Genomic DNA, 24,086 nt, shown 5'->3' with positions numbered 1-24,086 from the left:
CCAAGTCATGACGTTTGCGACCAGAACGCCAGATTTTGTCGCGGCGTTTTCTCTGCTTCGTGCGCTTCTCTCACATTCTTCCTTGTTTTTGCGCGCTTCTTCCCCGCTTACATCGAGAGTTCGATCCTCGTGACGGCAGCTCAGAGTATCGGTTCTGCCTTTGGTAGGAAAGGCACCATCGATGTACGTATACCACTGCCCTCGACCCAAGATGGCTTTACTCGTCTGTGATTGAATTCGTGCCGAAAGCGAACTGTTGACATCTTTACATCTCTGGGAGGTAAAATTACAGAGATCCACTACAACGAACAAAGGGTCGGCGGACAGGTATCGTCAAGCATGTCGTGTACAGTCTTCAAGCGGTTGACAGGTCGGGCAGGTTCTCGTCGGTCTCGAAACATAGCGACCGTCGACAGGCGGCCGAGCTGCGAGGCCAGGCGGTACTGGTCAAATACGCCCACGCTCAGGCGGTTCCACCACAACATCGCCCGACGCTGCTCCAGGAGGCCGATTAGGCGGAGCGTGAATACGAAGCGGCTCTAGCTCGATTGCCCCCTCCGAGGATGTCGACCGCCGGAGCAATTGGTGACGAGACTTGAGCTGAAGCCGCTTCGTACTCTCGCTCGGACTGCTCGGCCTCTAGGAGCGACGTCGGGCGATCTTGGGGTGCAGCGGCCTGAGCGTGTGCGTACTTGACGAGGATCGCCTGGCCTTGCAGCTCCGCCGCCTGTCGACGGTCGCTATGTTTCGAGACCGACGAGAACCTGCCCGACCTGTCATTCGCTTGAAGACCGAACACGACATGCTTGACGTTTTCTTCACCTTGATCCTTTGGGGCCTGAAGACAATAAGAACTTGAGACGGACCAGATGGGTAAAAGGAGATGAGGGAGAGAGAACAAGAGAGAGAAGATCCTCAAAGGACTAGACTAAGGAGGAGGCTCGTGTCAAGGGAATGTGAGCCGGAGTTCCGAGAAAGAAGGATGAACGGCCCCCGCGACCGTCGATGTCCCGCTTTGTCCCGCTCACAGAGCGCTCTCCATGTTTTTCCTCGCGAAGTCTAAGAAATCGACCCTCCCGCCAGTGTTGCCGCCTTACAAGTGGTAAGTACTGCTAAGACCCTTATAAATCTTACTAACGTACTTAGATCGGCCGCGGATTCGTGTTTCTTACAACTCCTTAGAAATCTGGGCAGGCAGCGTGGTCTCGCTCGGAAGCTTCGGTCAGTGAGCGGAAGAGAGATGGTCTATTCCAGACAGACCGGCAAAAATGCTACGAAAGAAAGATAGCAGGAAGAAAAAAAGCTTAAACGCGCGGAGAAGTCAAATTTACGGGTCGAGTCGGATGGAGAGAGTAGGGCGAAGTGTACCCTTCTGTTTGCGTTCTGCGGTGCGTTTCGGCGTGGGGGTACCTCGAGCTGAGATGGGTGTAGTGAACGCAGTGGAGGGGACTTCATGTGAAAAATAACCCCTTTTCTTTCTTCCTCGGGGTTTCGTGATTCTTTTTCGCAAAATCGAGCAACTCTCCCAGGGCACTGCTACGATCACGAGAGCGCCGTATATAGCCTTTTCGCCGCGGGAAAAGTTGTAAATTTAGTAAAGTACTTAGAACGGAGGCAGATTTGCTAATTTACAGGTTGTAAGATATAAGGCTTAATGCGGCAACACTGCAGGCTCCCGCAGATTGGAAATATCAGTCTCTTTTCCGCCGACGTCTACACTCTCTTTCTGGTGTTGGCAAAAACCGAGACCCAGCAAATAGTGACTTGTTCCTCATGTAAGCTTTTCCTTGCGTCGCTTGCTTACTCGGGATACGGCAGCAACCTACGACTCACCCCTAACCATCACGTTGCCAATGTCTGGCAAATGAGTTCTTGTCAAAAAAGCACGGTGCCAGTTCCGTTTGCGAAGGCCAACAAAAGCGAGGCGTCCTGCAGCGAGCTTCCCGGACTCTGCCTTCGCCATGTTTCTTCTTGGACGCTGCTGTGAGCGAGAACAGAGTCTGCAAAAAAAAGACTGCGGAGATACACAAGCGAGATGGGTTGTGCGGGAGTCTCCTCGCGCCCATACGGCTCGAGAAAATGGGTGCGCTTCTGGTAAGCAGTCGCTAGCGTTAGCGTCCATATTAGCGGGTTCATCTCGGGAAGGCAAGGACTCCGAGGCGAGACCTTGTTGCGATTTCGTGGTGGTTATTGATTGCGCAAATATTCGAAAGTCACGTGATAACAGTCAGGTATCGTCGAAACCCCGCATTTGACACCCCGGTTGCTTTGCCTCTGTCTATAGGTCGACCACACTCTCGCTCGTGCCCGATTACAAACAGCAGTGACAATCATGGACGATCACGTGCACGGGCTCGAGCTACGCGTTCCTCCTGCGCAAACTCCTGCCGTTTTCTGTTTGTCGTCATTGTTCGCGTTCTTCTCCATCTCGCCTGCTACTCACGACGAGCGACGAGCAAGAACAGTGGAGCAAGTCCGACAGCTCGAGCCTAAGGACTCTCGAAACTTCCTTGTGACCTCGCGTCTTGCAGCGCAGGAATCCCAGAATCACCTCGCGCTCGTCTGGCCTCGCTGGCCCCTTTCAACTGTATTTCTCGCTTAAGGTTCAGACCGAGGTCTCATGACTGCTCCTATCGCGTCGCCGAACCGGCGAGAGTCTCACCTCGCACACCTCCCGACTCCCGCACTCTTGAATCGCTCCGTTTCGTCCAAATCGTCTCTGGGCGGCGACGACGCGCGCATGGCCGCACTCTGCTCCGCTACGAACTTGCCACTACCGTTCCCGCGTCAGACCTCTGCCGAATTCTTCCGCAGCGGTTCGACTCCATCCCCTTCGACCGGGCCCTCGACCCCTTTCGACATGTCGTCCTCGACGCCGACCTGGCCAAATCCAGCATCGTACTCGTTCTCGCACTCGCCTTCGCAGACATCTGCTTGCAGTACCCCGAGACCCCACGCAAACAAAGCGTCTTCGATGCAGCTCGTCTGTTTTGAGCTTGCGCTGAGCGACCGACTTGCGGCCAAGCTCGATGGCGACCGCACTCTAGCATCGATCCAGGAAGCGAGCGGCGTTGTGAGTACTGAATTGTCGGAAGTGGCGCCGGGCCCAAAGAAACTCGTCTCGACGGGATCAGCGTCCGCTGTTCAGAAAGCGAGACAATTGCTCGACGTCAAGTGAGTAAGCGCGCCATTCCTCCCACGGAATGCCATCGAACACCGTCTGTTCGCTTGTAGACTGTCACAGACTCCGATCAGAACCCTCGTTGGGCTCAAACTGCCTGCCGACACTGGTTCACTCACTGCAATCCCAGCGACTGGGCCGCACATCTCTCGACTACAGCCACTTGCGATGTCTACGTACCGCCTTGCTGCATCGCCGCTCCCGCCAACAAGCGAGTCAGCCGAGAGACTGCGTGACGAAGCGTCATCCGTCGGCTCTCGGCGCTCTCTCTGTCCATCTCGAGCGGAATCGCTCGATTCGACCACATCTTCAGTGGTTGAGAGAGTCTCCATGGATGGTCTCCGGAGCAGCGCTACCTCGCCTGGCTCACCGGTGTATGATCATACAACCAGCACTACGGTCTTGCCAGCTGCTGAAAGTCAAACAGAGGCCTCTGAGCGCTTGCCTCAGATTGGCGATTTCGGACATCGAAGAGAACTGTACATCGACGCGATGTTGGCAGAACTCGAATTCGCCGTCAAGAAGAGGAGGAGCCTCGCGAGGGTCAAACTCGATCTTGGAAGTCAAGAGTGGAGGAGAGATGGACACTTGATTGCGGACGAGCTCGAGGAATCGAGCCAGACGACCAGATGGAGCTTGGATCAAGTCGAGCGGTGGCGAGTACGTTTCAAGTCTTCATTCGCTGCTGATGTCTACTCAGCTTCGAGCTCCGAGCTGACATGGTGTGTGTAGACGGACAGCTCCGCTTCGGCAGAAGAGCTCGGTCGGAGCGAGTCTTGCCCGATTTCACCGGTGTTTTCCCCGTCGCTCTCATCGACGGTTGCGCAGAATTACCTTTCCAGGTTGATGACTTTCACCGACGATACATTCGAGAGAAAGGGCGAGACGAGTCAAGTTCGGATTTTGCACCTTGACAAAGCTCGCGCGAGTTTCGGTTGTGCAATTGCGGAGTGCCGAGTGAGCAGTCTTCCTGACTTTACAGATCACAATTCAGGCCTCATCGATATCTGTCTTTCACAGGGACAAGAACTGAGGAATTTGCCCAGGGGATCGACGGCAAGTGGAACTCTCATGCTCAAGAAATGCTCGACCCTGCCGGCGAAACCTTTCGCGCTTTCGGTTGTCTCGCCGCCACCTGTCTCTGCTGCACGATCTTGCCATGGTCAAGATTTGCGAGTCAGTATCCTGAGTGAGTTTTCTCCTGCTTCTGGGTTCTCCCGTCCTCAACGAATGAGCTGATCTTTCGACCATAGCGGACAAAGCGGCAACCTCTCCTTCGCTCGATCTCTCGGCAGCGATGCAATCGGCGACTTGGGAAGTCGGAGATCGAGATGGATCGTTTCGAGTCAAGGTCAATTTGAAAGAGGAACGATTTGGAAAGGGCGAGACTCAGATCAACTGGAACTCTCGCGAAAGATGGCAGAACCAGGTACGACCACCCTAGATGACAACTTGACTCTCACACGAGATCTGACTTGTCTCTGACGCTGTCGTAAACGTTAGGACAATTCGTTGAGGTTTACGTTTACCGAGAACCGTTATTCGGAATCTTCGAGACACGACTATTCGATCCAGCTATCGTCTCCAGCTCTCAACCAGGCTCTCGCAAGTTACGCTCTCGATCAGGCTCAGGGCAAGAAGGTGAAATGGGACCGTGCGCAGGTTAAAACGTTAGTTGAACAGTTGGTTCGGTTCGCCGAGAAGCTCGTCGATCGAGATGACTCGGGATAAGCTGGGAGACGGCCCGAGTCCTGTACAGACTCCAGCTAGTCCTCGATACAACCGGCGGCTGTTCCATCGTTCCGGGTGTTTCAATTTCGTGTCTATACCTTTTTCGTTGTTACCCCGAACTCAGCGTCCACGTTTTTATGCACATGTATATACTTCTCTCTTCTCTCTTGTTCTGTGCAAGTCGATGCTTGTTTTCGATTCGTGAACGGGAGTACCGTCTTTCAGTCAAAAAAGCGCATTCCAAGCACCAAGGAATGATCTGGTACATACGGAATTCCGAGCGACTCAAAGACACACCACCTGTCGTTGAGAAGAGCAAGTCGTGTGACACAGACAAAGTTGAAGTCCAATTCGGTGACTTCTTCAAGAGGCTTCTACATTGTTTCGAGGAAACACTTTTTCATCGACATGTGTCAGAACCTGAGCTTGGAGATACTGGCTTGAAAGGATGGGGGAAAAGAAGAAAGGTAGGTAGGGAAACATGCTTACAAACTCGGGTCGTTTCATTCAAACCTTTCATGAAACTGTTGCTCCTCTTTCTCATCATCGATTTGAACCCGTCTCGGCTCTCTCCATTTCCACTGAGAGACGAAGTTGAGACGAGTCCCGAGATTGGAGGCGGGTTCTTGATACGATGTTGAGTCGGAATGGGAAACACGGGTTGAGGTCCAGCAAGTTGTCGAGAGCCATTTCTACCAAGATGCTTATCTGCTGGACCACCACTTGACATGGAAGCATCACGAGAGTCTTGAAGGTACGGGTGCTGAGTAGAATCAGGGTTATAATTCGCGTCGTGCGTTGCGAGTCGAGTTTCGATGCGTCGCTGGGTGGTCAAAGCTCGTTTCAATCCAAGAAGTGAGGGCTTTGGTCGACGAGTAGAATCTCTCGAAGTCTCTGCGGGAACTGTGGGGGACGAACAAAGGAGAGAAGGATCGAAAGTATCGATAGGTGACTTTCGAAGCGGGAGATGGGAGAGAGAATGTTCCGAGAGTAGCGAGAGATATTCTTGAGCAGTCTGTTCAAGAAGAATCGAGTGTCAGGCACTGACTGTAGCTCGAGATAAGACGGATACGGAGCATACCTTGTCGTCAAGATTGTCGGCGAACGCAAGTTCTGCCTCGAGTTCTTCGATTTCGGCTTTGAGGTTGTGTATCGTCAACTCTTGTTCGTACTCGATGGTTTTGTCTCTGTTTCGGAATTCGCAAGCGTCAGGGACCTTGTTTTTCGTTGCCACCGTGGAAACGAAAACCTGAGATACGGACTTTTCCCTCATGATGATCGAATTCTCTTCTATCTCCTTCAACTGCTCCCCGATGTTGCAGAATACCAAGAGCAAGCTGAGTTTCTGCAATCTCATAGGTAGAACTGAGCGAATGAATGAGAAGGAAAACGTACTTCTGCTTTCCCCTTTTCGATTTCGTCGAAGAATATGGCCTTTTTCCTGCGCTCTCTTTTGATTGCCTCTCCCAGATCTTTCAGGACTCGATCTTTCGAGACACTGCCCGTCGAACCTTGCGACGTGGTCCTTCCTCGAGTTCGAACGGCTTCGACGGAAGGATTTGCATTCAATCCTGAGATGGGTGGCCCTTTGTTTTCATGGTTTGGTCGCACTAGGGTTGGAATGGAGTTCATGATTGGATTATGACGAAGTTGCAGAGGCTGAGGAGTTTGAGGGATCTCAAAAGCAGGATCCGAGTTGCTCGGGGCCGGCGTTTCATCTTCGACAGCTGGAACCGGTTTCCGTCTCATCGGACTGTTCACGAATGTTGACTTGTGCACATTGCGTGTCTCCTGATTCCTGGGCTCTGACTCGACTGGATGACTCTGAATCGACGGCATTGACGATAGTGGTGTCGCGAGTTGCTGTTGACGACGGGCGAGAAACTCTCGTCCAGCTGCGGGTCCGAACGCTTTCTTCCCTTCGGCCCACCTCTCGCTGTCCTGCCTTGGCTCATAGCCAGTCTGCTCGTCCCTTGACTGACCAGATAGATTCTGAGGAAAGACGTCGGCTCGAGACGAGAACGAAGTCAGAGAAGAAGGTGGCTCGTGGGGCAAGGTGTCGTCAGGATCGATTCGGGTAAGGTCGGAGCTGGACGATGGTCGGCGCGGCCCGAACGGAGATCGCATCATTGGAAACGACGAGCTTGAGCGCAGAGATCGGAGGGAAGGAGGTGCAGTTACGAAGCTGTCGGAAGAGAGGGAGGTGCGTGCGGAATCACACAGGACGTGGCGAGACTGTGTAGCTGGGACGGTGCTGACTAGGAATGATTCGGCGGGAAGATCGATGGAGAATGATCCGGGAAAGACAAAGCTGTCCTCCTCCATTCACACCGATCGGCTGAATGAAGAAGGAAGGAGACAGAGAGACCATGTGTTGAGCCCCCCCTCCCCCCAGGTCCCCGTGACATCATAAGGTAAGACACGCCGCGGAGAGGGAAAAGCACGCACCCTGATTTCCGATTTCTTCTGCCTGCTCACAGTTACGAACGGCGTAGACCAAGCGAGCTGAGCTGAAGAAGAACCCAAGAACCAGATCTGAAACAGGCGTTGAACAGAAAGAAGGCCACAGATAAGACAGTCACAAAAACCTAGAGGGAAAACAGTCGAGGATTGGGTATCAAAGCGTACAGAGCTGAAGTGCAAGCCGTTTAGACCGGGAGAGACCCCTTGGACTAGCCACGTCTCTTCCTGAGACTCGTCAAGACTTTGCCTGCCCAGCCTTTCTCTTCAGCCTGTCCGAGCGTCATGACAGGGTCCGCATCGATGTCACTCGGAGGAGGGAGACGATGAGGAGAAACTGGACCCTTGATCGATGAAGTCGCACGAGGGAACGGAGCCGGCGAGAGGAGACGATCGTCACGCAAGTGTGTCCAGGAAAACGAATTATGGGTGAGAGTGCGAGCGACGGCAAACTCGGCGGGAATGCCAGAGAGGGGAAAGATTGGCGCGCGAACAGCATCCGATTGAAACAAAGGTTCACGATCCAAAGCCGGTTCGAATGCATTCGCGGATCGGTCGAGAAGCGAAAAGTAGATCAACGCATCATCGTCCTGGACGTTCTGAGCCTCGTCAAGCTTGGCCTTGACTCGAGCGAGGTTCGAGCGGAGACGCGCGACCTCGAGATTGTTGTGGTCTATACGAGCTGTGGAGCAGTCTTGCTCTGCGAGGAATGCAGTATGCTTCTGTTCGATCTGTGCGCGCCGGACGGGACAACTACGTGAGCTGAGCGAGATCAACCAAGTGCGGGACGAGATGACGGGTCTCACGAGCTGTTCGAGTTCGAGCATGTCGCGGGCGGCCCTCTCGGTTTTGAGCTTCTCAGACCTGAGTTCATTGGCGAGGGCAGCGAGGAGTGCAGTCTTGTCTGTCGAGGATGGGCGTCGTTGCGGCGACGGCTGCGAGACCGCGGCACGCATCGCTTCCTGCCTCGCTCGAGGCTATGCCCTGCGTATTGTCCGGAAGCGCTGCAGTACTGTAGGCTAGCAAGTCGATTGATGCAAGTTTAGGGTGAGGAGCAAGAGCAGAAGGAGCGATGTCGCATGTTCAGCGAAACTCATCGCTACTCTCACACCTTCCCTCAAACAGACCAGCGCCTCTCGTCCAGCGTGCGCTCTTATGGAAGCGCCAGAGGAGGATGCCGAGGTGGGTCATCCCAGCTCGCTCGGTTGAACTCAATCGCACCTCACTGAACGAATTCCGGTTGCCGACAGTTCCTCACGCTCGCGTCTCCCGTCCAAGGTGCGACGCTCAAGGTCACGTCGGAACCCTACTCGCTGGGCAATGGCGTCGAACCTGGATCGCACATGGCATGGAGCAACCACTTTGGTTGGAGTGTGATTGCGAACCCGCATTCGGGCGAGTCTCTCATCTATACGAACGTTTACCTCCAGCGATGGAAGCTTTAGCTGACCACAATTGAGATCGGATAGGTTTCTCGTTGTTCTCGCTCGAGACGCTGCGAGAAACGCTCAAATCCGCTTCCCCTCATACTACTCCCGCTGCGACTCCCACCCTCGAGATTCCGACAGCCCAGCCCATCGACCACATCAAATTTGCGATGGGAGACAAGCTCGTCGTGTGTGCGTTCAGGGATGGAAGTCTTGGCGTGTGGAGGCTCAGATCTCTCGTCGAGCGAAATGTAACCTTTTCCCTGCTCCTGTTGTCCCCCTTTCGCTTCGATTGACCTGATCTCGACCAATGAACAGACTGAAGTGCTGAGATCTGTACCCTCGACTACGGGATCTTCAGTTCTTCACGTCCTGCCGAACCCGGCGCCTTCCTCCCCGCTGCTTTGCATCGTTCCTTCGAATGGTCCGCCCATCGTGCACAACCTCGAGACTTCGTCGATTTATGCCACGCTACCAGCTACATTCACCGCCACGAGTGCGAACTGGTCTGTCAAGGGGAAACAGATCGTGTTTGGCACCTCAGACGGACGCGTCCTCCAATTCACGCCCGAAGGCGAACTCAAAGCTGAAATCGCACTCGCCTCGTCTCTTGCCGAACTTGGGGGGGATTGGCAAGTCACGAGCCTCGAATGGCTCGAGAATAATGTCTTCCTCATTACCTATTCGCGACCAAGTCCGCCCGGTGCAGAACCGATACACGAAGACGAGGTCGTCGTCTTGACGCGGGATCCCAAGATGGGGAACAAGGTCGAAGAAGTCAAGTTTATGGATCCGACTCCAGCGTTTGGAATGATGGATCGGAGAGGGAGACGCTGGATTGGTCGACTCAAGAACTGGTATGTACTGTGCGAGTCTATACATCATACCGGAAGTTGACCTGGATCATCATATAACGTGACAGGCAACCTTTCAAGCATCTATTGTTCGTTTCGAATGCGCCCTCGTCCGATATTGGGCTCCTATCCCAGAACGTTTCGACTTCGGCGTGGGCTTCTCTCGCCTTGTCCGAAACTTCTCGCCCAACTCTCCCGCAATCCTCGACTGGCGAAGAAGTCTGCCCTCTCGACCTCGCGATCGATCTCTCGACCGCAGATCACAAAGTCGCGGTGTGGTGTCTGACGAGTGAAGGTGTCTTGGCGTGCTGGCAAGTCACGAACGAGCAGGGAGGTCAATATGAAGGGTGCATTCAAAGCAAGGATGTCGTCACCCAAGAACATGATGAAACGGAATCGACTTCCGAGCGTACTCCAGCTCCTCCAGCTCCAGCTCCTGCTGCAGCTCCGGTTTCAGCCGCTTCAACGCCTACGGCCTTTGGTGCACCAGCTGGATTCGGAGGGTTCGCAGCGCCCGCGTCGTCAACAACGAAACCTTCGAACCCTACGGGATTCGGTGCGACCGGGTTCGGGTTCGGTTCAGCTGCGACGTCACCATCGCCAGCTTTCGGTGCTAGCTCGAAACCGACATTCGGATCTACCTCGGGCTTCGGATCGTTCGCGTCGTCTACGTCAACTCCTTCCACCACGGCTTCGACCCCAGCGCCATCGACTGGCGGATTCGCAGGATTCGGATCGTCAGCTTCCACGACGTCGTCGACATCTTCGGGTGGATCTGGATTTTCTGCGTTGGGTTCTGGTGGCACCGCCGCATCGGGGACTAACTCGACCCCGAGTAGCGGGTTCGGATCTTTTGCTGCGGCCAACAAATCCACGCCGGCAGGAGGCAGCGTATTCGGCTCTGGATCGGCCTTCGGAATTGCAACCTCGAACACTCCCTCTGCGTTCGGAACGGGAGCGAGTCTCAAATCTTCGACTGGGTCGACTACGAAATCCGTCTTTGGTTCCGCAGCCCCTGCTGGATCCGCATTCGGAGGATTCGGCAGCTCGACGACACCTTCAGCGTTTGGTTCATCCAGTACCAGTACCCCTACGGCGTTTGGAGGTTCTTCCTCATTTGGATCATCTACTTCTGCTTCCCCCGCGCCGAAGCCCTCGTTCTCTTTCGCTCCAACTGCCACCGCCACCGCAAGCTCTTCCGGTCGGCCTCGAGGCTCGAACGATTCTGACGATGAAGAAGACGAGGACAAAGGGATGGGCGCCGAAGAAGGAGGTCGAGTTGACGAACCTCCGGATCTCGAACCTACCAAATCTGGACTCGACATCGGAGAAAGCATGCGGGAAGCGGCACAGGCTAAACAACAAGCTGCAACTAGCTCGAACGGAACGACGTTTGGGTTTGGTGGACTCGGGGTCGGATCGAGCCCTGCAACAGAGGGACCAGTTGCATCGAAACCTTCCACGAGTATCTTTGGTGCTGCTACTTCTGCTCCAACCACGACTACAATGACACCTACAACTCCTGCATTTGGAGCGTCGACACCAGCTTTTGGATCGAGCTCACCTGCGTTTGGAGCAGCTTCTCCCGGACTGAAACCCGCAACTGGGTTCTCGTTCGGACAATCGAAACCTTCAACTACTGTCACGTCTCCCGCCACGGTTCCTTCTACCGAGAAGAAAGAGGAAGTCTCTGGTGCAGCAGCACCAAAACCAGCTTCGGCGTTCTCGTTCGGTACAACCTCGACCCTAACCAGCGCGTTCCCGAAACCCGCGACGACGGGTGGGTTCGGTGCATTCGGTACTTCCTCCTCGCCGACTACGGGAGGGTTTGGTTCGTTCTCCGCAACGTCAGGAGGATTCGGTTCATTCGCTACTCCAAAGAAGGATGAGGGTGTTGCTGCTGCTGCTGCCGCCGAAAAACCGAAATCTACCTTCTCGAGTTTCGGAACGGTGAGTCCGTCAAATGGATTCGGGAACTTTGGTCAGAAGAAGGTTGAAACCAAATCGGAAGAGCAAGGTCAAGTCAAGGAAAAGGAGGGGGAGAAACAACAGGAACAAGAGAAGCAAGAAGATGAGAAACAGGAAGAGAAGAAGGAGGAAAGCACAGTCGAAAGCAAGGTTGCCGACGAGAAGAAGGCAGAAACTCCTGCTGCTGAGCCTACCAAATCGCCCTTCTCTTTCGCGGCATCTCCAGCCTCGGCTCCAACTGCCGTCTCATCGAAAGAATCGCCCAAGGCGGCTCCAGCATTCGGATCTGGAACCTCGACGACGGAATCGCCCAAGCCAACTTCAGCATTCGGATTTGGAGGATCAGCGTCAACGTCTGCTTTCCCGAAACCCGCCTCAACTGGTGGCTTCGGTTCTTTCGCTTCGCCTTCAGGAGGTTTCGGCGCGTTCGGATCGTCAGCGCCCAAACCCGCAACCGGGTTCTCGTTCGCCTCAAAGCCCGCTTCTCCTTCGCCCGCGCCGTCCTTCTCGTTCGCGCCGAAGAATACGACAGATGCGAAGCCCATCGAGCAAGCGGACACGGCAACCGCCGAAGAAGGTGAACAGAAGAAGACCGAAGAGTCGAAACCGGCCTCGACCAAGAGTTTGTTCGGGTTCGCAAGCAGTCCGACCGAAGAGAAGGAAATCGGACCGAGCTTGCTCAGTCGACTCAGCGCTGAGAAGGAGGGACAGTCTGGAGACGAGGATCAAGAAGACGGCGAGGAAGAGTACGACGAGGATGAGGACGAAAACGGCGACTACGACGAGGAAGAGGAGCAGCACGAAGCAGGCGAAGATTACGACGACGAGCACTACGACGAAGAGCCGTACGACGAAGGAGAATACGACGATGAAGAAGAGCAAGTGGAAGAAGACGACGAAGCGCATGTCAAGGAGGAAGAGGAGGAAGAGACTGTGCCTCCGGCCGAGGCAAAACCCTCGTCGGGCTCGCCCTCTCTCCTGTCTCGTCTCAGTCCCGCTCCTGCATCACAAGATCCCCCGTCGCCTGCGGCAGCACCATCACCGATCCCCGCTACGAGCTCGAAGCCCCCTGCATTCAGTTTCGCCGCACCGGCATCGCCCTCTCCGTCGCCTGCAGCTTCCTCTCCGGCGCAAACCCCTACATCGAGCAAAGCGCCCTTCTCCTTCGGAACGACGACTCCGACTGCGCCTGCACCTGCGGCGCCGTCTCCCACTTCCGCATCCAAACCACAGTCTTTCCTTGGTTTCACGTCGTCCGCGCCCCGTTCGAGCTCACCGCTCTCGGCTCCTCCATTGGCCGCTCCTCCCGCGTTCGCTTCTGCGCCAAAAGTTAGCTCACCTCTGGCGTTTGCCCCACCAACAACAGAAGCAAAGCCGGACGCGAAATCGCCTTTCACCGGATTTGCAGGATTTGGCTCGACCACAACTGCGAAAGCGACAACACCCGCCGAAACCGCTGCACCGAAACTCGCTCCTGCGCCATCCTTCTCCTTCGGTAACTCGCAGGCGGCCCCGGCTGCGAGTACGCCACTGAAGTCTTCCGCAGCGACTGGTGGTTTCTCGTTTGGTGCCGGACCCTCGGCTTCCACAGCTTCGACGCCAGCGCCTGCTGTCAGCAAGCCACTATCTTCTGGATTCTCCTTTGGCTCGGCATCGCAACCTGCTCCTACTTCGACTCCAACTCAGCCGAAACCTGTTGCAATTCCTGCCGCACCGCAGGTCGCCGCCAAGACTGAAGCTCTTCCCGCGAGCAGTGCTCCTGAACCGGCACCGCCTGCCAGACGTCGAGAAGGTCCTTCTCTTGCCAGCGCGACCGCACCGAGAGTCGGTCCCGAACTTGTCAAGGGCACGATCGCCCCGGTACAAGAAAAGGGTATGGCGGGCGAATTCCTGAAAGCGTACCTGAGCGTGCAGAAGGACTTTGATACCGTATGCTTGTTCGTGTTCGCTCCCCGGAATGGTCGCCCATACTAAATCAAGTTGATTTGTCAGCTTCGCACGAGCGCCTCGACTGTCAAAAACTTTGCGAAAGAAACTTCGACCGCACTGCAATCGCCGGCGTCCGGAGGCGAACGCATCGATTATGACGACCGTCACTGGTCCCTCGGTGACCTCGACCGACTTAAAGAGCTCACGAAAGATCTCAAGCCGAGTGTCGAAACGCTTCATGGAGAAGCGCTCAAGCAGAAAAAGAAGACTGCCGAATTGCAGAGCCAAATGCTCAAAGGTAAGTTGTATATTGCAAGTAATCGCTTTCGTGCTGTATGATTGACCTCAATGCATCCTCAATGACAGCGGAGACGAAGCGAGAAGAAGCAGCCCGCTTTGTCCGAGCTAAAAAGGATCCAAACTTTGCCAAGATGGTGCGCATCCGTCAGCTTGGTCCTGAACATGTCGAGAATCAGCGCAAGATCCGACTACAGATGGAGGTACGCGTGACGGGTCTTTCTGCCATATGGAGAGCTCGGTTGTTGACAATCTGATTTTATGATATAGGCGGTGAGGTCTCGAGTTGCTCAGCTGGAAGATCACTTGCTTGCGCTCAAGGGGAAAGTGAACGAGAAGAAGACTGGCCGCTCGTCTTTCCAGTATGTCTTTTCGAGCAGTTCAGCCAAGCGTCAAGCGTAACTTCGTGACGAGATCTGACTTCATCTTTTTTGGCAGGGCCCCTTCCCTTGATTCGGTGAACCGAGCCGTTCGTAACATTACCGTCGCAGTATCCGAGAAGACGGCTGAATTGGACGGACTTGCGCAACGCCTCGATCGTGTGCGCTTGGGCTCGGCCGACGGTACTCCGAAGCGACAATTTCGACACCGATCGCCTTCGGTTGCACTCGAGGAAACAATCAGCCAATCTTCCGTCCTTCGACAGTTTAACAATTCAAACGGAATCGTGGCCAAGTCAGCACCATCGGCTCAATGCGTTGAGGCTGCCAAGGCTGCACTTGACACTGAGCGAGCTGCTCTGAAGCTCAAGCAAGCTCTCCTCGCTCTGCGCTCAAACAAGGCGCCTGCGATCAACCGTAGCGCGAGCGCGGCGGTGCAAAATGTCAAGGCAGAGGTTGCGACTGACTTGCAGCTCGCCTTTGCCAAGACGCCCATCACGGCTGATCGCCTGCCGCGTCCACGACGTCAGTCTCCGCCGCCGTCTCCCCGTGCTTTGTCTCCGATTCCGCTGTTCCCGGCTTTCCCGTCGTCTCCAGCTCAGAGCCGTGCGCAATCCCATCAAACGCCTCAAGTCTCGGAACAGACCCCGGCGCCACCCCCATTCGCACCACCCAGCTTTGGCCAGCAGCCTTCTCCTTCGCCTCTCGCATTCCCCTCCGCTCCTGTCGCTTCCTCCACTCCGACCATCTCTAAAATCAAACCGCCTGCACCGGCTTTCTCCTTTGCAGGCGCAGCTCCATCCTTCGATACCCTACCGCAAGCCGGAGCAGAGCAGTCGGAAAATTCGCATCCGCCTCCCTTGTTCCCGAGCCTTAATCTGAAGTCAGCTCCTCAGATATCGTTCGCGTCAATCACTCCTTCAGCACAGCCGGCGGGAACAAACACAGGCAGTCGAGGTTCGGCATCACGGACCACCAAAGACCGTAACCATTCAAGTGCGGCCAAGCTACAAACTTCGGGCAGCGGTACACCTCCCGCGGCCGCCTCGACGTTCGACTGGGGACCTTTGCCAATCAGTATCGGCGGAGCCGCAACCCCGAGCAAATCAGCACCATCGCCGTTCAGCTTTGGAGGAGGACCTGGAGCAGGTCTCGCCACGCCGAACAAGGGCATCAGTCCAAGCGGTTTCGTCAGCCTAGGCTCCCCTTTCACCTCTGGTACAACAACACCGGCACCGGCAAATCCTGCGGTGAGCAAGCCTTTCGGAGCCGGAGGGTTTTCGTTTGGAGCGAATCCTGCTTTGACCACGACCACACCAAGCAAACCTCCTAGCACTTTCTCGTTCGGAGCACCGACCGAAGACGACGATGAGGAAGAGGAGGAGGCGTACGAGGACGAGCCCGCGGATGAGGAAGGAGACGACGACCAGGAGGACTGGGAGGGAGAGGAAGAATACGACGACGACGAAGGTCTAGACACTATCGGTGAGGAAGAGGAAGAGTATGACGAGTGATTCGAATGCAAGGTTGTACTATAATTGCATTCTCGATCTCCCCTTTCGGCGATCGATCCTACAGATGCAACTCGACAATTTCTATTGCTAGATAAGCAGCCAAATGTGACATTGACACCTGTAACCGCTACTTGTTGCAGAGCCCTGCAGTAGCTTTGCAGCAATTATTAACGAGTCAGAGCTCGTAGCTAGGGCGACTCTGGCCCGCAATTGAGCTCGAGCGAATGTGTCTGTTTCGGCAGACTGCGTCGAGCGCTACGAGCGTAGACTCGCTGCAACGTGGTCGAGGGCATTGTGCCGCAAACTCCTACCGTCCGTAACAACTAGGGGCCGGTAGTATTTGTTGTTTACAAGTAATAAACGTGAGCTATTCATGCCACACAAGTATCGCCGCAGCAAGAAAAGCTCGGTAATTACGTGTCATCGAGGATATTCTATGAGCCTTCACGCCTGGAGGATAGGAAGCTTGGCTTAGCAATTGGACACGATTCTGAACGAATTCATGTTCGCGACAGGCGCGGGCACCAAATGCGTTCGTCCTTCTCAATTCTTCGCAGGCATCGTATTGATTCGGCTTAAGCTCACGAGTGATCAGCTCGGGCGCAGACTAGGATCGGCATCGAGAGCGCAGAGGCGAGTGGTCAACTCGAGGCCAGATGAGGGTAACAAGCTGCGCGAGCGAGGAATGTCACTAGCGTCATTCGCACGAACCTGTCGTTCGCGAACGTTGCTCCGTAATCTACCGCGGACCTTCGACGGGAGAGATTGTAAGCTGGAAGAAATCAGTTCTGCTCTTGCTTTCCTTCTCGTCACTCCACCTTGGAGGAGTGCAACTCCCGTCATTCGCGAGTCTCTCTCTCTCTCTCTCTCCACACACATACGCACACACACTCTCTCGGCGGTCTGTCCTCGACTCCTAGCTCTCGCACCCCGACTCCCCCTTGTCGTCGCTTTGATTATCCTGATCGATCACCGTCGCTGACTCTCTTCCTCTCCCCATATCCGTATACAGTGTCAATCATACGCCCATCGTGTCCAATCGATGGATCTAACCTGGCTCTCAAGCCCCTGGGTGAGCTCCCTTCAACTGACCGCTTCCATTGCTGCATTTGGTCGGACGTCTTCAGCCATCGACCGACCGTCTTGACTCGACACTCTCGTACATCGACCCGAGCCAGACTCTACAGCTGGTCTGTCTGGGGTGCCAATTCGGTCAGGGCGACCTTTCCTCACTGCATCGAAAGCGATACCTCCAACCGCTCCTCGGCGGACTTCTGGATAACACAACTGTGCCGGACGCAGCCGCCGCACATCTTGACCTGGCGCGTCAAGCCGACGATCGCTCTATCTCGAGCAGAAAGATAAGCTCTGCCATTCGGAATATCTCTTTGCCTGAGATAGAGCGATCGTCGGCTTGCAACGCACAAGGTCAAGATGTGCGGCGGCTGCATCTTGCACAGTTCCATCATTCAGAAGCCCGTCGAGCGGACGGAGGCACCGCTTTCGGTGAGCTGGCGAAAGGTCGCCCTGACCGAGTTGGCACCCCAGACAGACCAGCTGTAGAGTCTGGCTCGGGTCGATGTACGAGAGTGTCGAGTCAAGACGGTCGGTCGATGGCTGAAGACGTCCGACCAAATGCAACAACCCGTCCACTAGAAGATCAAAAAGACCCGGACAAGCAAGACTAAGCAAAACAAAGTTCCACGAACTCACAAGATTGCAATTTTGGGGTAGTCGTTTCCTTTGTTCCTGCTTCTACGATTCTTACCTCCGATCTCGCTCGATTGCAGTCCATGGACGCGGTGGCGACGAAACAGATTGAGCACGAACCGAAACATTGATTCTGAGCATCTCATCCTTTCTAATTTCATCCTAGAGCCGTTCGTGCCACTTGTACCACAACCTTATTTAAAATAATGACAGTTTCGTGGCAGCGGGAGAGACCGTCAATATCTGACGGGGTTGCGCAAAACTCTTTCTTTCTGCTCCCTTCGTTAACTTCGTTCCTGCGCTGACACGCCTTGTACACCTTCGCTTTAGGAATCCTTGTAGATACATCTGGAACCTATCGTTCGATCGTCTTCTACACTTGTAGCGCTCAGATTAACCCTGAGAGTTTCACCACATCGGGCATTCGGTCAATGCTGCTGGCGATCATCCGAGGATTCCGAGTCGATCTGCTATGCACGCTCGATAGGAATCGAGCCGCCTGGAAGGGCAGCCGACGAAGGGTTGTTCTTCCCCGATTCAAGGGACTCTCGTTATTTCGCTCAAGGCTTTCCTGAATTCCTCTTTCTTTGCACTTTTCTATAATCATATCGAAATGAATGTTCTACTCGTCTGGTTCTGCTCCAGTCGTACCTTGTTTCGCAACGGGATCTTGCAAATGTTCGCCTCGTTCGATTCGTTCGCAAACCTCCTTGATCGCGTTTCCAACTCGAACGAAGTCTTCGAAATCGATATAGACTTGAGCCGAGAGTCTAATCCAAGGGAGTCCAGCGTGTCTGTAAAAAGAGGTCCCAGAGACAAGCGAAAAACACAAGGTTTCGAGGGGTTTCAGCTACTCTGCTTCGTGGAGACAGATTCTCTCGACCTTTTTGGTGAAAGCAGAAGGAAATTCGGAAAACGTACGGAAAGATGGGTACTGCCGTATGGAATTCCTCGATGAGAGTTCTCCACCAATACGTTTGCAACTTGTTTCCTTCAAGAGGCGGAACGGAGCCGAATGGTGTGTATGAAGGGAGCGGAAGCTCAATGTTGATCTGGGTTTTCACAAAAACCTTCAGCCAATTGAACTCGATCACAAAGAAGCGATCCCTGGAAAGAGAAAACACGAACCATGTTGGCCACGAGTTCTCCATCCTGAGCCGTTTCGTTCCGCATAGTGCGGGTGCCCAGGATCTCGGCGACTTTTTCTCCCCCGCGAATCGCGAGGTCGTGGCAGTACTGTCTGATCTGTTGTTCCCCTCCGAGGACGTCTCGTCGGAACTCAAGGGCGTCGAGAGTCGAGAGCACCGGACTCCAGTCGAGAGTGCCAGTCCACTGAAAGGTCGAACAATCTCTCAGCGTATGCCGAAAGCTTTTGTAGGGGAAATGAAAGGTGGCTCACGACAAACTCGTTACTCCATTCCGAAGCGTTCTCGGGAGTTCTCTGGGCATAGAAATGCGATGTCGGGATCGAGTGAACGAGGTGCTGAAAGCTTTGATCGGCGAAAGAGAACTAGGTGTGAGCTCGGAATTGCTTTCGTGAGAAAGTGGAAACGGAGAACTGACCGCTTGTCGACGTAGAGCACGGCGCACCCTCGATGAGCGAGGAGCCACTTGTGACAGTTCGAGATCCAGAAGTCGGGGCGCGAAGTTCGAAGCGAGACTGGGAGTTGGCCGATATTGTGCGCTGCGTCGACGAGTCTGACCAAGAAAAGCGACACGTCGATGAGCTGCATTCGAAAGGCGCCGAATTTACGAGAGACGCTTGGAGCTTACGAGATGACGTCCTTCTTCTTGAACAGTTCGCAGAGTTGCTCCCAAGGAACGATGACTCCTGGGTTGGAAGAGATCCCGTCGACTAGGGCAAGACGAACCTTGGACGTGCCATCCTGCTCAGCGTCTTCAATAGCCTTCCTCGTCTTTTCGAGGATCTCCTGGTGTGAGATGGGATAGGTGAACGTGACTGGAAGGAGGGACAGCTCGAGATGGGGATGCGTGTTGACGATGTGATCCAGGGTGAGCTTGCAGGCGTGATAGCTGGAAACAAAGGACTGGTCAGGATCGTCGCCAGAAGAAAGACATTCAAGAGTTTCAGACAAGCTTACATGGACGTGTCAAAGTAGAGCAAACGGTCGTGTTTCTGCCATTCGTTCGTCAAGCTATGGAGAGCCGTGTTGACTCCCATCGTCGCGTTCGCGACTATGACGAGATCACGCGTATCACAATCGACAAATTCGGATAACTGAGTGCGCAGTTTGAGCAAGAGGGTTTCGTATTCGAGCCGCATCATGCGGTCAGGAGCTCGGTCAATCCTGTCGCGAATGGCGAGGAAAGAATCGACAACGGGTGTCGGGGCAGACCCATACGATCCTGTAGGGAATTGTGTCAGCTCGGTCAACTTGGAGAGCCCACTTCGAAAAGCTCGATGAGGGAATAGCGAGGTTTCGCACCATGATTGATGTTGGTCCAGCCCTCTTCAAAGTTCCAGTACCGCTCTCTCAGCTGTTTGCCAAACTTTTCGCCTGTAGAAGCCCGAGGCGTTGTATCTCGTTCGTCGTTCGAACCATTGATGACCTCTAGTTGGGCATGCGCGATTCCGGTGGGACCATCGAGTGATGCCTCGTCTCGCTTGCGGTCGACGTCAACGTACTCCTTCTCACCTTGGGGTCCGAGCCACCGATGAGATGCGTCGCGCAGGAAGTCGACCAAAGTCCACGTCTTGGGCGACAGCCGGGAGAGTGATGCTGTCCATCGATAACAGATCGCGTCCGGGTACTCTTTTGACGGATCTTGTAGGTCGACGGGCGTGCATCGCGTCTGGACATACTCCTGAGAGTGCAAAGAATCGAAAGCCAACAGATGAGCTGGGGTAGTGAACTACGAGTTGAGCTTGGGGGAATGCCGAAGAAAAGCTCACGTCTCCCTCGAATTCGTCAAGAAGTGCGAGTTCTCGAACGCTGATCCCCGACACGATCACTCCTTGAACTCGAGCATGTTCGTCCTGTAGAGGGGTTCCGATGACTTGCTCGGCTTGGTCCCGCGAGACGAGAGCCGGATAATCTAGCGCAGCCGAAAACCCGGTTAGGACAGTACAAGTGAGGAAGGCCCGTCGAGAGTCTCTTTTGACTGTACCTTCTCCTTTGACGTGGAGGCGGACATGGTCCCGCAAGACGGCGTCCCGAGTGTGCTTGACGAGGTCGTTGCGGTCGTGTCGAAGTACGCGCTCGAGCACAGCAGGCACGGCGAGCGTGCCGTAGAAGAATAGCGTCGACATGCTCGTATAAGGTGGAAGAGAGTGAACAAGGCCAAGACTTGAGCTGCAGAAGAAGCCCCACTCGCGATCCTCGTGGTGCCGCAGCCCGGGGTTGACTCGAAACGCGGATCACTCAGCAGCCAGAAGAGTCAACTTTCGATACACGCTCGATATGACGGCACAGCCAAGACTACGCCCGGTCTCGCTCGAGGAGCTGTCGCATGGTCGACTGCCGTCATCATTCAACTCGGATTCCCTCATCTACCGTGGCACCGTATCCGACTTGCGCAGGTTCAATCCGGCTACTCGCATCGTATCGTTCTGTCTCTCGGGCGTCGAACGGGATCCGGGCGAGCTCCGAATCGAGGTGAGAGGGGAATGCGCACAACAGCTCGACGCGATCATTCAACCGGCGCGCACCCTGGTCCTCAGAGGCAAAGGAGGCAAGCTCGCAGCTCCCAATTGCGGTGATACTGCACAAGAGTCACCTCACGCTCGCGTCGTCTACAAGCACGAGGTGGCAGGGTTCGTTTTGCCCGACGAACTGCCGTTTCGCTTTGTGCAGCGTGAGATTTTCTTCTTGCGTAATTATCATCCCCGCATCTCGTTGCTGATCATTGAACAAGTCCTTTTGCAGCGAAACGAGAATGCGAGAACAAGCGCACGAAACGCGTCAAGCTCAACTCTGGCGGTTCAGCTAGCGTTCCAGCGCAAGCACCGACCCCGGACGTTCTCGCCAACGAATCCACGGAGGCCCATTCAATGAATGTCGACATAGTTCCCGAGCTGATGCCAGAACCGAACCAACAAGCAGGGATGCATCAGCTCGATCCCCAAAAGAAACGGAAGAAACCCGCCAAGAAAACGAAATCAAAAGATGCCAAGCTCGCCGAGGCGACATCGACTAAGCGTACGAAGGGCCGAACAGCCAGCGCGCCGCATGAAGGATCTCGATCAATCAAGCGTCGCAGACAGGAGGCGAACCTCGATTGGTCTCTGACTGCAGTACGTCTGCCATGTCCTCCTATCAACTAAGCTCGTTCTCAAATACTGAGACAGTTGTTGACAGCCGGACAAGACCGCCTACAGCACTCTCGCTCAGATCCAAGAGCCTCAAGGGTCTTCTCGCTATCAAAGCTTTGCCATGGTAGTCGTACACACCGAAGTTTGTCCTCCTCGAAACCCTGAAGCAGGTTGTAAGTGATTTCATGTCTTAGTCTGTACCTCGTAATCATCGAAACCTTGCGTGACAGTGTCGCTAGCTCGAACCTTGGTCACGGATCCATCCCTCGCACGACCGTACCCGGACGAGAGCCCTACCTCGACAGTCAAGCTGCAATGGTACGACAAAGATCCTCGAAAGATCCCCAAGTTCGAACCCAAAGATATCTTGCTCGTGAGACGTTTCTACGTAGGCATCTCTTCCTTCTTCGTGTCTGTCTCCCTCTCTTTCTACCCTCTCGACTGATCACGCACAAACAACTTTGCGATAGATTCCAGCTGGAAGATCCGAGATTGTTCGAAACGCTCAAACTCCCCCAGCTTACCTAGTCCTGAAACCCCCCGAACTGCTCGACCCCAACATCTTGCCTTCACTCGTATCGAGACCGTTCCGACATGGTCCACACTTGTGTCTGTCCGAGAAAGAACTTTTGCACGCCGTGCAGTTGGCCAAGTTTTACAAGAAGCGATCGTTCAAGCTCGATGATCTATTGAACCATCCCGATTCTCGAACCGGTACAACCATTACGACGAAGCTAGGACTTTCAGATTTGCAATCAAACACGACCCCGACAGCCGAGCATCCGGTCGCGAGCACTGCCAAGCTACAGAAACTGCGACGGATACAAGATATTGAGCCAAACCTGTTCTGCGATGTCTATGGCGAGGTGAGCAGAGGATCTTTCCTGTCGACAGCAACAAAGACAAAGTCTCTTAACCACTCCTTCTTCCTCTGGATCAAAAGATTCTCAAATGTTTCGTGCCCGCTTCAACTCGAGACCCCGTTTCGCTCTACATTACCGATTACACATCTCATCGAGACCTCATGAATTATACTCTCGATTCCGCACGGTCAAACTCGCTAGTACCGGGTCAGAAAACCCTACAAGTATCGATCTTTGGCAATCAATCGAACCCATTTCGAAAAATGTCGTCGGATCGACAATGGATGGGACACTATGTCAAACTCGACAACTTGAGACCGAAACTGAACCAGTTTGGATTGCTCGAATGTACCCTCGTCGACGATTACAGGTTTCAAGAGAAACAACTCGTCAAGATTGTCAGGAACGACTCGGGATTCTTTGTCAAGCCAATCCTCGAAATTATCCAGTTGAGTTCCACACTCTCTTTTGTTTCGTATTGCTCCTGTGGGAAATTGAAACTCGAGCCAGAGAGAGGCATGTCTTGACGTTGTTTTCATCTTTGCAGAAGAAGACAGAAGAGTTCTCAGCAGGGACAAGCGTAAAACTTTGGTAGCTTCTTCAGACCTTGTTCCCAAGGTTCAAACCCGCTCTTCCAATCGAGAGGTGCTCAGAAGTGCGCCCAGAAGATAAGACATACAGAAGTTATGGCATATTGATACGTATGTATGGCTTTGCGCTGATGGCGCGCGAAGCTTAACTGGGAAGGAGGAACCTTGACCTCAATCTGCATCCCGTCACATCAAAGACTCTTTGCCGAAACACTGCGAGATGGGGAAACTCGCCTCAAACGCCACACAGCGAACACGAAGGACTCGGGATAGACTATATGAGCTCGCGACAACACCGGCAGGAAAGGGACAAGTTCGATAAGACGGGCAGAAATTGAAACTTCTGTGAGGTCCCATGCACAGACTCGAGGAATCTCGAAGGAAAATGATCGGTCGCGGATAGCAACGACATTTTGAGCGAAACATCAGATGTTTGCGTAACGGACTGAAAGCGATCTCGCAAGCATCTATACGATTACAGCGAGTGGAATCCAGAGAGCCGCTCCTACGACAGAGCTCAAGTGGAAAGAGTCAAAACAGTAGGTCAGGAATCAGTCACACGTAATTCCAAACAGACAGTGTCCTTCTTGAGTCACTCTATCCTACAGAACATCCGTACAATGGACGTGACAGATCCGTCGACCACAACGAGCAGTACTACACTGGACACGATTCTTGCGTACGCAACAAACGATTCAAACCGTGGCGCCGTCGTGTACCACAGCGGCCGACGAATCGTCCTCAAACTCTCCCGTCATACGACGTAATTTGTTCAACCTCCAACCAAAGAACGCGAGCAGTGGTCGCAGTGGACCCGAGATAATAGGCAGACGGGCACTCACCGAGTTCCTCTTCGTCGCCTTGGTCGATCGCCCGAGCAATGCAATCGAGGTGATCGTAGAGCTTGGG

At 54.2% G+C, this 24,086-nt stretch overlaps 6 protein-coding genes across 6 annotated transcripts; 3 read left to right on the top strand and 3 right to left on the bottom strand.

The window, feature by feature from the left end:
- Positions 1 to 2,620: 2,620 nt before the first annotated feature.
- On the top strand, positions 2,621 to 4,912 carry JCM15063_005471 (uncharacterized protein; the record flags this gene model as incomplete). The annotated part of the gene is made up of 5 exons (XM_076679605.1): positions 2,621 to 3,174; positions 3,235 to 3,841; positions 4,202 to 4,370; positions 4,435 to 4,610; positions 4,685 to 4,912. 5 exons carry the CDS (start codon positions 2,621 to 2,623, stop codon positions 4,910 to 4,912), a joined length of 1,734 nt encoding a protein of 577 aa, XP_076533327.1.
- Positions 4,913 to 5,286: 374 nt separating this feature from the next.
- Positions 5,287 to 7,042, bottom strand: JCM15063_005470 (uncharacterized protein; the record flags this gene model as incomplete). The annotated part of the gene is made up of 5 exons (XM_076679604.1): positions 5,287 to 5,307; positions 5,406 to 5,927; positions 5,994 to 6,099; positions 6,175 to 6,215; positions 6,308 to 7,042. The coding sequence occupies 5 exons, from the start codon at positions 7,040 to 7,042 to the stop codon at positions 5,287 to 5,289; spliced, it is 1,425 nt and encodes a 474-aa protein (XP_076533326.1).
- A 542-nt stretch (positions 7,043 to 7,584) lies between these two features.
- On the bottom strand, positions 7,585 to 8,328 carry JCM15063_005469 (uncharacterized protein; the record flags this gene model as incomplete). Its single annotated transcript, XM_076679603.1, has 1 exon — positions 7,585 to 8,328. One exon carries the CDS (start codon positions 8,326 to 8,328, stop codon positions 7,585 to 7,587), a length of 744 nt encoding a protein of 247 aa, XP_076533325.1.
- A 199-nt stretch (positions 8,329 to 8,527) lies between these two features.
- Positions 8,528 to 15,741, top strand: JCM15063_005468 (uncharacterized protein; the record flags this gene model as incomplete). Its single annotated transcript, XM_076679602.1, has 9 exons — positions 8,528 to 8,554; positions 8,623 to 8,767; positions 8,842 to 9,050; positions 9,118 to 9,656; positions 9,722 to 13,550; positions 13,614 to 13,848; positions 13,917 to 14,050; positions 14,118 to 14,209; positions 14,286 to 15,741. 9 exons carry the CDS (start codon positions 8,528 to 8,530, stop codon positions 15,739 to 15,741), a joined length of 6,666 nt encoding a protein of 2,221 aa, XP_076533324.1.
- A 2,332-nt stretch (positions 15,742 to 18,073) lies between these two features.
- On the bottom strand, positions 18,074 to 20,722 carry JCM15063_005467 (uncharacterized protein; the record flags this gene model as incomplete). The annotated part of the gene is made up of 10 exons (XM_076679601.1): positions 18,074 to 18,245; positions 18,373 to 18,503; positions 18,580 to 18,783; positions 18,851 to 18,941; positions 19,015 to 19,149; positions 19,225 to 19,485; positions 19,554 to 19,818; positions 19,899 to 20,277; positions 20,366 to 20,508; positions 20,581 to 20,722. 10 exons carry the CDS (start codon positions 20,720 to 20,722, stop codon positions 18,074 to 18,076), a joined length of 1,923 nt encoding a protein of 640 aa, XP_076533323.1.
- Positions 20,723 to 20,873: 151 nt separating this feature from the next.
- Positions 20,874 to 23,171, top strand: JCM15063_005466 (uncharacterized protein; the record flags this gene model as incomplete). Its single annotated transcript, XM_076679600.1, has 7 exons — positions 20,874 to 21,267; positions 21,339 to 21,706; positions 21,771 to 21,897; positions 21,955 to 22,112; positions 22,195 to 22,590; positions 22,668 to 23,035; positions 23,135 to 23,171. 7 exons carry the CDS (start codon positions 20,874 to 20,876, stop codon positions 23,169 to 23,171), a joined length of 1,848 nt encoding a protein of 615 aa, XP_076533322.1.
- Between the last annotated feature and the right edge of the window lie 915 nt (positions 23,172 to 24,086).

Source organism: Sporobolomyces koalae, assembly GCF_050403365.1.
Source record: "Sporobolomyces koalae JCM15063 DNA, S_koalae_JCM15063T_v1_ctg24, whole genome shotgun sequence".
Classification (NCBI taxonomy): Eukaryota; Fungi; Basidiomycota; class Microbotryomycetes; order Sporidiobolales; family Sporidiobolaceae; genus Sporobolomyces; species Sporobolomyces koalae.
Note: the sequence above shows the minus strand (reverse complement) of the source record. Positions and strands in the feature narration are given on the sequence as shown.